Below are 13,598 nucleotides of genomic sequence, written 5' to 3'. Positions count from 1 at the left end.
CCGGCTTTTCCTTCGCTTTTTTTCTCTTTTCAGCTTTTGCCAGCTATTATTATTATTATTATCATTATTATTATAATTATTATTATTATTACACTGCAGTCATGAGCAAAATAATAATTGTAAGATTTTTTGAACGATACCCAATGCAAGTTAAGTTAAAAAAAGTGATAAGGTCTAAATTTAAATTTAAATTTACAGAGAGACAGTTATATACCACAAAAAATAAAGTAAAATAATAACAACAACAATTTTGTTAAAACCCTTTAAAAATTGTTTTAAACCCATTTTCTACAAGTTCGGTATTACCGTATAAATACAACAAAATTAAATGTTGCTAAAGGTTAGACAATTACAAACAGGCTAACTCCGCCCCACGTGTGTTTAGCCTAATAGAGACCTTTTACAAGATTATCTTTAACTCTAAAGATCCAAAGTTTAATAGGTTGTTTTGTTGTTGTTTTCTATTTTTTACTTCTTTTTGACACTTAGATTGTGGTGTTCAAAGACTTTAATTGACCACATGGTCTATTTAAAATGTTACTACATACTTGTAATCGTATTTTATTTTTCACTTTGGTGACATTTTTTAAGAGGCAAAGCTGAGATGGTTTGGACATGTGCAGGGGAGGGATATTGGATATATTGGACAAAAGATGTTGATGATGAAGATCTCAGGAACAGAGGAAGACCAGCGAGAAGATTATTGGATCCAGTTTTTGTTTTTGTTTTCAAAATCAGCTTTGATGGGCACATTTTAGAGGTCAGCAAACTGATTGTAAGGCGCTTGTGGGTTTAAAATATTACAGTATATTACGCGACGATTATAAGGCTTTCATTGCGATGAAAACATAAGACTTAAACTGCACAAACAAGATGAATATTAACGATTTGCTGAGAGGTTAACAGGACAAAAAACTATTTTGTCAAGAAAGTTTTCAGCAGCTGTTTAATCAACGCAGATGTTGTGGATTTCAGGGCCATCTAGTGGAAACAACTGCAAACTGCAAAGAGTAAAGCAGCCTTTTTATTGGCCTGGGTGACAATACACTCACATTTAATGAAGACAAACACACAGAAAAAAACAGAGATCTCGATTGAATCATTTTATTTTCCTCAAGGACATTTATGAAGGCAGAAACAAAAATCAGATTCTGTTTTTATTATACACAATTTTGAAAACTGAGTTATTTTCCAAGTCACCATCACATCAACATAATGTACACACAGTACCATCTACAGTCACTGAAAGCCCGGGATTTGGTACACAGCCTGGTTCTCCAAAGGCATCTTGGAGTCACATCTGATTATTATCATTTATGAGCACAAACACCATCTCACTGCTCCGACACCTTTGTGAGGCCAGACTTACTTCAGTGTTTAAACTCTTGAGTATGTGGAGGGAAAATTTCAAGAAACAAAAGAAACAAAAACCAAAAACAGGACACAATTCACAAAAAACCCATGGTCTGTCAGCTCTGTGGAATGATGATCAAAAACATAAGACGTTTCTATGCTATGTTTACACACACACCACCATTACAGCATTTTCTCATTTTAGGCTAAACTCACTTTTATTTTACTGGTAGCTTAGAAAATAATCAGTTACACCATCCAAAAGGCTGCTTTTCAACATCTACCCACAGACAACTGAGATTTAAAAAATAAATGATTGAAACTTTAAGGAATGTTGAACATAAATGAGAAGAGTTGACATTTTCACACAAGACAAAACTAACATTCAAAAGAAAAGTTTCAATGAAAAGGTCATATGAAGCTATGTGGACGAAAATTTGGGTGTAAAATTTGGATGTTTTATTATCATGAAGCAACAAATACAACAGAGTCAGAGTTTGGGACCCTTACTAAATGACAGTAATACCATAAAATAAAAAACCCAGGATATCAATTGGATTTTTTTATTTTTATGGAAGCGTATTATTGGGGGGGGTTGTGTGTGCGTTTCCTTGTTAGTGCACAACATTTTAAACAAATGGTCTCTTAAAAGACTTCTTTTGTTTTACTTCAAGCAAACACTATATCCTACATCCTAACTACAGGAAAGGATCGACTGCAAGACTCTTTTTTTAAAGACATTTTTAAAGACTGCAGGAAATCTGTATGTGATTTTACCATATTTGACCTCCCACTGAGCCAACCTAACCTTAGTGATTATTTCAGTTAAGTAATCAATTTTTAGACTTCACATATTTCCCATTACTTTCACAATAGGAAGCCTGATAAATACAGTATTATGGCTGCTGTGTGCGTTAGGACCATCAGCCTATCAGCAAAGAACAGATTAAAAACAAAAAGAAACAGATCTGACAGACCAGGCTACAAACACAATGACAAACATCCTCATGCTTCACAGGAAAAAAAGATCACATGTCCTGCACGCGCACACACACACACACACACACAAAAACACACACACAAATATTTTCAAATACTCCAGTCTAATTTTTAGCTACCATTCAACGAGAGCGGTCAGATAAAAATGATGCAAATTAAACAGAGTTATCGATGTAAACCTCTCCTGCAGAGTCAATCTGTCCATGCAGCCGCTCTTCAGACTGCCCCGTTTACTTCTACTGTTCATCAGGCTAAATCATCAGAGTTCACTCATTTATGTTGTATATTGATTTACAGGAAAAAAAAAAGAAAAGAAAAAAAAAAAGGTATAAAATGCAAAATATGCTGTTTTCTTTAACTTTCATTCTTCCGTTAAGAATTAAGAGCAGCACTAACTCTTGTATGAATGGTAGTTAAAAAAAAAAAAAATACCAGGCAAATAGAGACATTTAAATAATTTACGATGTATTTACACAATAATCCATCTTTTTTTGTTTTGTTTCAGCAGTGTCTCTGTCTTCTCAGCGTTTGAATGCACCTTCTAGTCACCCATCTTTACTTTCGACGTCTGAGGAGAAACAAAAAGCAGTTTTTATAAACGTTTACTGTAACGAGTTAGAATTTTTAAGTCTCTGCAACAAAATCTGGGCCTTTGTCTAAACAACTATGTTGTGGAAAGATTGTTATAACTAACCAAAACTAAACTAAAAACTTAAAGTTTGCAAAAAAAATTGTAAACTGAAATAAATGTTAAAAAACGTGAAATTATATCACATATTTAGAAACAGGGTTCGTACGCTTTTTTCAGGGTCAAATTCAAGCACCTTTTAAGCACTTTCAAGATCCGTTTTTAAGCTTTTCCAGCACCCCCGCTACCCGTCCCCCAAAAAAGAATGCATGTTTCAATTCGCATCACCTCAGTAAGACCATGTGAAAAGACACCTTAGCTCCCCTTTTGTTAGGACTCAGAAAAAAGCACCACACAAAAATACTGCAAAAGGAACGGTCACCTTTTATACTTAGTGTATAAACTCAAAAAGCACATTTCACTTAAAAAACAAACAAACATCTGTCTCCTATTTTTTTTGGCACACAGGAAAGAAACATCAATATCTAGACTTCTTTATTTTTGGGTTTTTTTCAACAGGAGAAGAATATCTCTAACAAGTTGATTTGTTCACATTTGCACATCTTAATTTTTAAGTTATTTCCCAATAAAACTGTTTTATTGCTAACTACATTGCTGTGTGTATTATTGCTGAAGTCCTAAATGATCACCTTTAAAGTGTTTGTGCTAATAACATCAAGTCAGTCAGGCATGGAGAACAGGACTGACTGTTTAAGTAGTTTAATGTGTCGGTGGCGATAAACATATTTTGAATGAAAGCCGGGGAACTTTGGTAGCACAGAAACAAGTGGCTATTCTTTGTGACCATATGGATCACTCATATTACCATTATTTCACCCAAAGGTACCAAGTTAATACTCAAAAAAGCTGCAGCAATACACACAAATATAAACAGTACTTGGTGACAACTTTGCCTTTAGCCGTTAACCCTCAGGTGTCCAGGGTATAATTGGCCGTTTTCGACTACTTTTGATTTGGCCTCTATATTTCACCTTTAAAACTGTTTATCTTGCCAATCTGTATTATCTCATTTTGACATAATGTGTCAGTACAATTGATCTAAATTCAGACAAAATTTAAAATACAAGTAGAAAGTGATATTTTTGACTGTAAAAACCACAAGCATGTTTAAGGAATCATTTTCACAACTTAGTAATAGAAATTGGACATTTTTTAAAAATATGAACAAGTTTTGCAAACAACAAAGTTATATGGTACTATTTACCTAAAAATGCAGCCAAGGCTCAGACGTTTTTTCATATAACCATTTAAAACTATTTACAGAACAATCAGGTGCTCTGCATCAAATAAGAAGGCACACAAATTATTTATGCAACTCCAAAACATAGTTTGTGTCACTATAAGACAGATGAGAACAGCACAGGGATAAACCTGCAGGTTTGACAGCAGGTGTGTCACTCAGCGTTTACACTGCAACCTGCCTTTGGTGGCTTTTTTGCAGCAACTGTGACGTTCACTAGTAGAACTGACACACAAAACAAAACTACTACACTACACACACTAACTACACAAGACAACACACTAATTTGAGACTCCAAACACGACAAACATCACAAATCTCGTATCAAAACTCTCTCTTTTATCGCTCTCTCTCTTCCTCTCTTCCCAACAACCAAATACCACATGTTGCCGTGTCATTTTTTGATTGGTCGACATGGTACATTTTCCCACCAATAGGGAAGGAGTGTTTTTCTTTTTTCACTCACAAGCAAAGCGTGTTTGCTAGCGCTCTCCATAAAAAACAGTTTTTACCGTTTCTTCCTGGAGTAAACGCCACTGTTGTATTCAGACCCCCCCCCCCCCAAAACAAAACAAAACAAAAAACAAAAAACATTGGTTTTACGTGACCTATCAACACAATTTAAAAAAACTGGTATATAGTTTGAAGTCCGCACATTTGACCCAAGTTGAAATGGAGACTCTGGGTCCGTCGACCCCAGAGGGTTAATCAGAAAGCCTTAAGTTAGCTAGTTATGTATCGGGCTAATGTTTAAAGCTTTCACTTCAGTAAATTAACTCATATTACTGCTAAGTAATGTTAGCTAAGTTCACAGTATATTCCATAATAGCGCTGCCATACTGCATCACACTCAGTGCATTTCAATCATGTCTCCAGCGAGTTTGACAGCTAGCAAAATAATAATCTTTTTTTTTTTTTTAAATAGCATGTGTAACGTACGCGTCGCGTACTGGAAAATTATTTACTAGGACTCACCTATCATGCGACCAGAGAGCGCAAACTCCGCCATTGTTGTTTTCCATCATTAAAAACATTAAAAGCATTAAAACAGCAACCTACAGGTATGTTAGCGCACTCATCCCCAACTGTCCGAGGGAGGCGGGTCACATATTAAAACAGACGCAAGGCAGCCCAGGCGAGGGAAAATTGCTTTTGCTTTTTGTGACTCATTTTATTTCTCTATCTGATAAGTTACATTTTCAAGCACTTTTAAGCACCACATCTGAAATTCAAGCACTTTCACAACCTTGAAAAGAGGACATCAGAATTCAAGCACTTTCAAGGATTTCAAGCACCCGTACGAACCCTGTAGAAAAAACTGTTTTAGCCTTGCTCAGATTAGAGTGAGGCTAAAACCGATAAAGCTTTATGATAAGATTGTGATGATTGACAGTTTCTCACCTAAAATCATAACTAAAGTGAAATTAAAAACTTCAGTTTGTGCTATGTGCCCATTTTCCTCCTGTGGGGCAAAAGATGAAGTGTAAAGGCTTTCAAAAAACCGTACTTACCTGCAGAATAGCTACAATGACACCAAACAGGCCGATGGCGCTTCCAAAGATTTCCACAATGAGGATCTTCACGAAGAGGCTGGCGTTCTGGGCATCTGCCAAAGCGGCTCCGCTGCCCACGATGCCAACACAGATGCCACAGAAGAGGTTGGAAAAGCCCACAGTCAGACCAGCTCCAAACATGGAGTAACCTAATAGGACAGAAAACAAAATGAGTCACAGTTCAACCTGAGTAACTCACAATGGAGTCGTCTACGAGATTCATGCTCCCTGTTTGATTCTGAAATAAGTCTGTAAGAGTTTATTGTGAAGCATCTTCACAGTTAGTCAACATATTTAAGTTTCTGTATCTGTTAAATTTTGTAAAACTATTCAAAACATGGATATAAAAACTAAACATTTATGTAGTGAATGCAACAAACATTTTTTCTTTACTGTTGTCAACAGTATAGGTCCAAAGGTTTTAGTAATTTCAAATCTGTGCATCCCCACAGTGGACTTCAAGCAAATCAAGCAACCAATATGTCATTAAAGTACAGACTTTCAGTTTTCATTCACAGGTTTAACACATTTTTTACCACTTTAACAGTTTTGTCATTTTATCATTTTAAATGTAAGGATGGTTTTTAATATTTTGATAAAAGTCCGTTGCAGGAAACCTCATTAAGGCTAGAACTGAGAAGCCACCTTTAGTTGCTGCTCGTTTGTGGGTCTCTGCATCCAGTTTTGTACTGAATAACTCAAGCATGTGCTACTGAAGAATATCTCATTTCTTTTCTTTGATAAACTCTTGGGGTGCTTTTGCAGTTTGCTTTGGGTCATTATCCGTTTGCACTTTGAAGCCCTGTTCGATCACTTTTGAAGTATTTGGCTGAATCTGAGAAGAGGGTATAACCCTGTGCACTTCACAATTCATCCTGCTTCTTCTATCAGCAGTCACATCATCAATAAGTATTAGTTACCCGTGGCCATGCAATAACACTGATAACACTGTTTGACAGATAATGTGATATGCTTCAGATCATGAGCAGTTTCACACCACCACATTCATCTGATAGGCCTTCATCTTAGTTTAATCTGTACAACGAATATTTTCCCCCACAACTGTGCAGACTCTTTTAGTTGTTTTCTGACCTTCCTGTTCCTGCATCTTGTTGTAAACCCTCTGTATATTCATAAAGGTATGTCTGGATTGTAGACTGTAACACCGGTACACTGTTTATCTTAAACATGGAAATAATTCTGTGATCATCCACTTCTTGTGAGACCTTCCTGACCTTTGCTGAGCTGGTCAGTGCATTGGGCTCAGTGCTGTAACTCAGGAGCAGGTCACCTACTAACCGGAAGGTTCAATCCCAGTCTGCTCCAGCCTGCATGCCAAATATCCTTGGGCAAGATACTAACCCCATGCTGCTCTCAGATGCATCCATCAGAGTATGATTGGATGTGTGAATGTTAGACAGGAAGTGCTTAGAAAAAGTGCTGGTGTGATTGGGTGAATGAACAAGTTGTGTAAAAGTGCTTTGAGTGCTCAGATAGAGTAGAAAAGCGCTATATAAGAACCAGTCCATTTACCATTTTTAAGAATCAACCAGACTGTAGAATTGGCCACTAAAATTTTCCGTCTATGACATGTTTATTTTGGCTTGGGGTTGTTTTCAGCCTAATGATGACACCCTCGCTTGCATAGATTCTCTTTGAACAGAATATTGAGATCTCCAGTAAACAGCTACCAAATACAAGGTCAACACTTGAAATCGACTCTGGATCTTTTGTCCTTCATGAAATTAAAAGAGCACAGGCCTCACCTGGGCACTGACTGCTTGTCAGTCCAGTTAATTTTGAGCCTCTGAAAATGGGGGGCTATGTATAAACAGGGCTGAAATTCTATTATTGTTATTATTATTTATTTTTAAAACCCTAGAATTACAAGTGGGAATTTCCTATTTCAGTCAGGAGTCTCTTTTCTTACCAGCTTGGTAGTTTCGTGCCCCAATAGTCTCAGGAGTCGTTCCACTGAAGTTCTGTAAGACGAAATAAATCATTTCAGAATCCTTATTCCAGGCTCTACAATGACATTTCACTTGTTTTTGTCTCTTACAACTGCAGCTTAATTTCAAGGCTACGCTCTCCTCTGTGCAGCCTTCCTTGCATTATTTATGAGTTTTTAAAAAAGGCTTCCTCAATCATCAAAAACTTGTTCCTTACCTCGGCCATATTGCTGATGACAATAGCCATGATGATTCCATAGATTGCAACAGCTTCACAGAAGATAATGCTAGAGGGAGAAACAGAATAAGCAAGGGTCACCGTCTCTGCAAAACACTGCTTTGGACCTGCAGTAATAAACTGATGTTACTGGTGCTAGATGGAACCATAATTCACTGAATGCCCTTCTTAGCCACGTATAGCTGTTGACGGGAACAAAACAGACAAGTGCTCTCTTTGACGGGGCTTACCTGACCAAATTTTTGGTTTTGATTCGTGGAGCCTTGACACCACCACCAATAATGCTAGAGCCAGTGACGTAGATCCCCCTGGGAAAACAAACGGAAAGAAAAACAACATCACTTACAAAAACATTTTAATGTTACAGAAAAGTCAACAATCGATATAAATGGAAACAGGAGAAGCATAAAAACAAAGCACGAGTTAAATGACTACCATTATTCAGCTTCACTCTAAAACGACCCATTTACACGTAGTATAAATACACATCTTCTGTGATCCAAATGGTTTTCAATGCACTCAAGACTTGTAATGATGCAAAAACAAGGTAAAAAGGATCCGTTTCAACACACAGTGGCAGCACATTTTTCATCTAATGCACTTAATGGGATAAAATACTAAACAATAAAAAGGAGCTCAAGGTAGGCAATTAAATGAAAATAAATCTTCTGAACACTGATCCAAAATAAGCAGCCAGCCCAGAGACTTGTAGGTAATGTGTGTGGAAACAAATAAGACGATGTATTTCTCATTAATTTCAAATGATAGGAATGTGTAGGACAATCTCATGCAGAAGAGATAAGTTATTCAGTGTGCAAATCAAAATTATTAAGCAAACACAGGAATTATTTTGTAATCCAGCAACCTGTGGATCGACAGGTGGCGGTTTTTCCCACAGACCACTGGCTGTAGCTGGCCTTTCCCTGCAGCTGAATCTATATCAAAGGAATTCAGTTAGAGTTCTCAGAAGATCTGTGGTTCGATTCCCGAGTCCTCTAGTCTACATTTTGAATTCTTCTTTAAGATAACGAACCCCAAACTGCCCCGAAAAAACGGATCGTTATTAGTGTGTGAAATATATAGGTGCATAAAGTCCATAAAATAAAGTGTGGTCTAAGTGGGTGAATGTGGTTTTAAAATGCATAAGTGAGACTAGAAGAGGCTACAAGCCCTTTATAAACATCAGTCTTTTTAGAGCATTTTATGTGTAATTTCTGCAGTTTATTATTTCACAAACTCTGAACACAATATCCTAAAAAAAACAAAAACAAAACAAGAAACATCTATTTTCCCTTTCAAACAGTTTAAGACTTTACAGTTCTACATTTACACCTGTTGTTTTAAAAAGTAAGGTCAAAGGTTTTAGGGAACAGCACATTTTTCCTTTTACTCCTCTTATGTTGAAACAAGACAACTGACAGTAGAGTTTAGCATTTTGTGTAAACTTATTCTCATGTTTTCTAATCAAACATAGCCAGCTATGGACAGTAGTATGTACTTAAAGAAGTCTTACTTACCAGGCAGCTCCCACCACAGACAACGAGATGGCCAAACCAATGCCCAGATTGGCCCACATGAAAGGAGAAGTCTCTGTCAGGAACCTGTGAGTAAAGAAGTAAAGCTCACTCAGGCTCAATTTTATAACAACATCATTGTTTGCAATACCTTTTAAAAACACGACGTACGCTCTGTTTTAACGTCGAACCTTTTTCTCAACACTCTGTTAAAATAAATAACTGTAGTGGATAAATCCAAGCTATGCCCTCTTCAAGTAGTAGATGGAAACCACTTCATGCACGGGTGTTTCTTTCACATCCCAAATTTGTTTGGGGAAAGTACAGACAGACCTCAAAAAAATGTCTCCATGGCTCACTTACAGCATAAATGTACTGAACGCATTATGAGTATTGTTTTTGTACTTTAAAACAGATTTTAAGGGAGCCATTGGTTAGCATTATACCTATAGTAAAAGTAAGTTTGAAAACAAAGTGACACAATCACTGTTAATTTTTATATGTTGGAAGTGAAAGTATCTTTGAAAATGTCTGATCAGCCAAGTGAAACGGATTGGTGCCTCACTATCACTCTGCAAAAAGGGAAAAGGCGGGCCCTGAATCTGTCAAAGAGGAAACAGGCAACGTACACTAGCTTATGTTGTAAGGCACGTCTCTGTACACTTAAAATGATGCAATGTGGGAAAAGTCAGTGCTGTTTTATAACTTTAATTGGCCAGAACGTCAATATTATATTTTTCCTGGTGGAACCACTTAAAAAAATATAACTAAAACAACAGACTAGATGTCAAACAAGGTCAAAAATCATCACTTTATTAATTCTTTCAGTTGCCCAATTTAGGTGGATCACCTGCCTCTATTTCACCCTATCCCTAGGATCCTCATCTGTTACACCAGCCCTCTGCATGTCTCCATCCATGAAATCTTCTCTGCAGTCTTCCTCTTTTCCTCCTGCCTGGCAGCTCCATAGTCAACATCCTTTGTCCAATATATCCCCCATTTTCCCCTTTTTCAAACCATCTCAGCCTTGCCTCTCTAACTTCATCTCCAAACTGCTTGACCTGAGCTTTTCCTCTGATGTACTCATTTCTAATCATGTCCATTCTGGTCACTCCCAATGAAAATCTTAACATCTTCTACTCTGCCACCTGTCTTTTTTAAAAAAGGTCTTACTACCATCTTGTAAATCTTCCCTTTCATTTGTGCTGCTATCCTTCTGTCACAGATCACCTCTGACACTCCTGCCCGCCTGCTTCATCCTTTCTGCATTCTCTTAATCATCTCTCTTGTGTACACTCCATTGCATTGTATGGTTGATCCCAGGTATTTAAACTCATCGACCTTTGTTACCTCTTCAGTGTTACACCCATTTCCCTCTCATTCACTCATATGTATTCTAGTCGACAGAGACTCCTGTCTGACCTCATCTGTCACTGCAAACAAGAAGGATCTCAGAGCGGATCCCTGATCCCACCTTAGCCATCTGTCACTCCTACCAGACACACCTCACCACTGTCTAGTTGTCCTAAAACATGTTCTACACCACCCTGACTTCCTCATGCAGTACACAGTTCCTCTCTTGGCATCCCATCATATGCTTTCTCGAGATCCACTATGACACAGTGAACCTCATTCTGACCATCAACAGTCACAAAGCAAACATCTGTACAGCTCTTTCTCAGCATTAAGTCATACTACTACTAACTGATCATCACGTCTCTTCTTAACCTACCTTCAACAACTCTTTCCTATAGAATAATGGTGTGGCACGTTAACTTTATCCCTCTGATACTAATGAGTTTAGAGTAGATATGAATCTTTACCTGCAGACAGCAGCTGTGTGCAAAGAATACTTACCATGCCACATCAAAGCGGAATCCCAGGTCAAATATAGTGTAGCAGATCCCTGTGGAAACAGTGACGGTCATTTTAAAGCATATTTGTGGAAAACACGGTAACACTTTAAAAATGAGCCATTTAGTCCACGCGTGTGTATTTCTGCGTGAGTAATCGTGTATTTTGCAGGTTGCGTGAAACACAGTCACACTTATGTTCTAAAAGAAGCTGCAGCTTCGGTGTGACCACTCACTCACACTCACGTGAAAACCGCTGTAGTTCCTACTCAGCACAGTCAGCTGGACACACAAACACCTAGACGGCTAACCTTAGCACGGCGCAAACAGACGACTTCAAACTACTATAAGAAAAGCGATCCTAGCATGTTAAAATATTTCCAAATCATACAAGGTGTGACACTAATCAAAATAAAATACAGTCACTAGCATCCAATGTTAAAACCTCTGAAAATTTCTGCTATGAGAGAACGCTGTAAGCTAACTACCCTTAGCTAACAGCATGCTAGCCAGATGCTAACTTAAACCGTGTTGTTTATGTTATGTGAGCACACAGCGATTTTTTAATTTATTCAACAGCGAATTGGGTTTTCATATATTCCTCTTATCATGTATTAGTAAATCAATTTTCCATGTGCTAACTAACCTATCGACCAGAGCCGCAAGTACCCCAGTATTTAGACAGGTCCTGAAGTACAGCTATCAAACATATCAAAAAAATCACAATGTCACGAAGAGACAACAATTAAGTACACAACCATTACTGCAAATTACATGAAATATATATTTTCATTCATTCAGTTTGCTATTATTAGGCATTTTCCTGTAAAATAAAACCTTACCAACGATTAGTATGGTGCTCCAGAAGGCCAAAGTGACCCCCGTGTAAAGAATGGCGTGTCCGTTCATCATCCACTCTAGTAGCATCTACCCACCGGGTTAACCTGCTGGATTAGCAAGATATACTTGGCCCAAATTTCAAATCTGATGCCAGTACAGCCCAGGTAGCGATATAATGCAGTTTTACGAAGCGCTATCAGTCGATGGAGGAAGAAGAGAATCAAAAAGAGAAGCTGGGTGATGTCAGCTGATCCGGCTCGACAAGCATGTGACCCAGGAAGGAAGGGAGGGAGGGCTGCGTTCGCTTATGTTTTTACTTTACCCACTGCCGTCTTGCAACAAGCGTTTAAAGCACTCTTTGTGTTTAATTTACTCGGTAATTATTCCACCGTAATTTACACAAATATAGACTTGGATCTAGAGTATAAACAAAACAAAACAACAGCCAAACAAGCCAAAAGAGGTATAAATATCCTCGAAGATAGCATACAAAACTGGAGTGTTAACTGCAGCGCGCACAGTGGCCGATAGATGTCCCTGTTGAAATATATATGCCACAAAGGCAACAAGACTGCGGTGTACACTATTTATAAAGGAAAAACCCAATCAATACTAAGTCTATTTGACTGAGCATCTTTATCCTATAATTAAATATAGTTATCTTGATAGGACTTGTGCAGGACAATAACCTCATCCTTAGACCACGAGGTACACTGTATTATTTTAAGTGCAAAAATGTTGTGAAGGAAATGTTATGGTCTTTGTAATCACCTGATACCATCTGAACAATTATGGGAGATTTGGGACCAACATGTTGAGCAGTTGTGTTTTGGATAAATGTTACATATTTTTCCTCTTACAGTACTTAGAGGTTTGTGCATTTATATTAACAATGCTTGGTGCATGAACTCCACTACTACTGAGAGTCACTGCTCACCAATGCGGAGTTTTTAATGGTCAAATGCAGACCTTATTATCTCCCCAGAGAACTCACTTCTATCATACTCACTGCAGTGTATATCCCCCCTGACGCTAATGCTAGGTTGGCCATGAAAGAACTTTCTGCAGCCATTAACAAACACCAGAATAAACACCCCGAGGCTGCTTTTATTGTTGCTGGCGACTTCAACCACACCAACTTAAAGACAGTCCTCCCCAGATTCCACCAACATGTCTCCTGCCACACCAGAGGAGACAAGACTTTAGACCATGTTTATTCCAACTTGGCTGGACAATCGGACCATCTCTCCCTGTTCCTCACACCTAGGTATTCACCACTCATCCAACGTGTGAAACTTGCTGTGAGGACAATTAAAGTGTGGCCAGAGGGGACAGACGCAGTGCTCAGGACAGATTTAAAAACACAGACTGGAATATGTTCACCCACACAGACCTGGACCAGTACGCCTC

At 37.9% G+C, this 13,598-nt stretch overlaps 1 protein-coding gene across 1 annotated transcript; it reads right to left on the bottom strand.

Annotated features, from left to right (window-relative positions):
- Positions 1-1,088: 1,088 nt before the first annotated feature.
- Positions 1,089-12,485, bottom strand: atp6v0b (ATPase H+ transporting V0 subunit b). Its single transcript, XM_031733588.2, has 8 exons — positions 12,191-12,485; positions 11,353-11,401; positions 9,499-9,582; positions 8,212-8,289; positions 7,961-8,030; positions 7,725-7,776; positions 5,753-5,943; positions 1,089-2,920 (listed from the first exon to the last, which is right to left on the bottom strand). The coding sequence occupies exons 1-8, from the start codon at positions 12,273-12,275 to the stop codon at positions 2,894-2,896; spliced, it is 636 nt and encodes a 211-aa protein (XP_031589448.1). The 5' UTR covers positions 12,276-12,485; the 3' UTR covers positions 1,089-2,893.
- Positions 12,486-13,598: the final 1,113 nt, after the last annotated feature.

This window comes from Oreochromis aureus, linkage group 18 (assembly GCF_013358895.1).
Source record: "Oreochromis aureus strain Israel breed Guangdong linkage group 18, ZZ_aureus, whole genome shotgun sequence".
NCBI lineage: Eukaryota > Metazoa > Chordata > Actinopteri > Cichliformes > Cichlidae > Oreochromis > Oreochromis aureus.
The sequence above is the reverse complement of the archived record's forward strand: the minus strand, read 5'-3'. Positions and strand labels throughout refer to the sequence as shown.

Excerpts from the sequence above, each read along its gene's own strand:
- atp6v0b (XM_031733588.2), bottom strand. The coding sequence starts at position 12,275 with ATGCTACTAGAGTGGATGATGAACGGACACGCCATTCTTTACACGGGG. Across the intron at positions 9,583-11,352 it reads TTCCGCTTTGATGTGGCATG|GTTCCTGACAGAGACTTCTC; the intron begins GTAAGTATTCTT and ends CTTTACTCACAG. Across the intron at positions 2,921-5,752 it reads TCATTGTAGCTATTCTGCAG|ACGTCGAAAGTAAAGATGGG; the intron begins GTAAGTACGGTT and ends GTTTCTCCTCAG.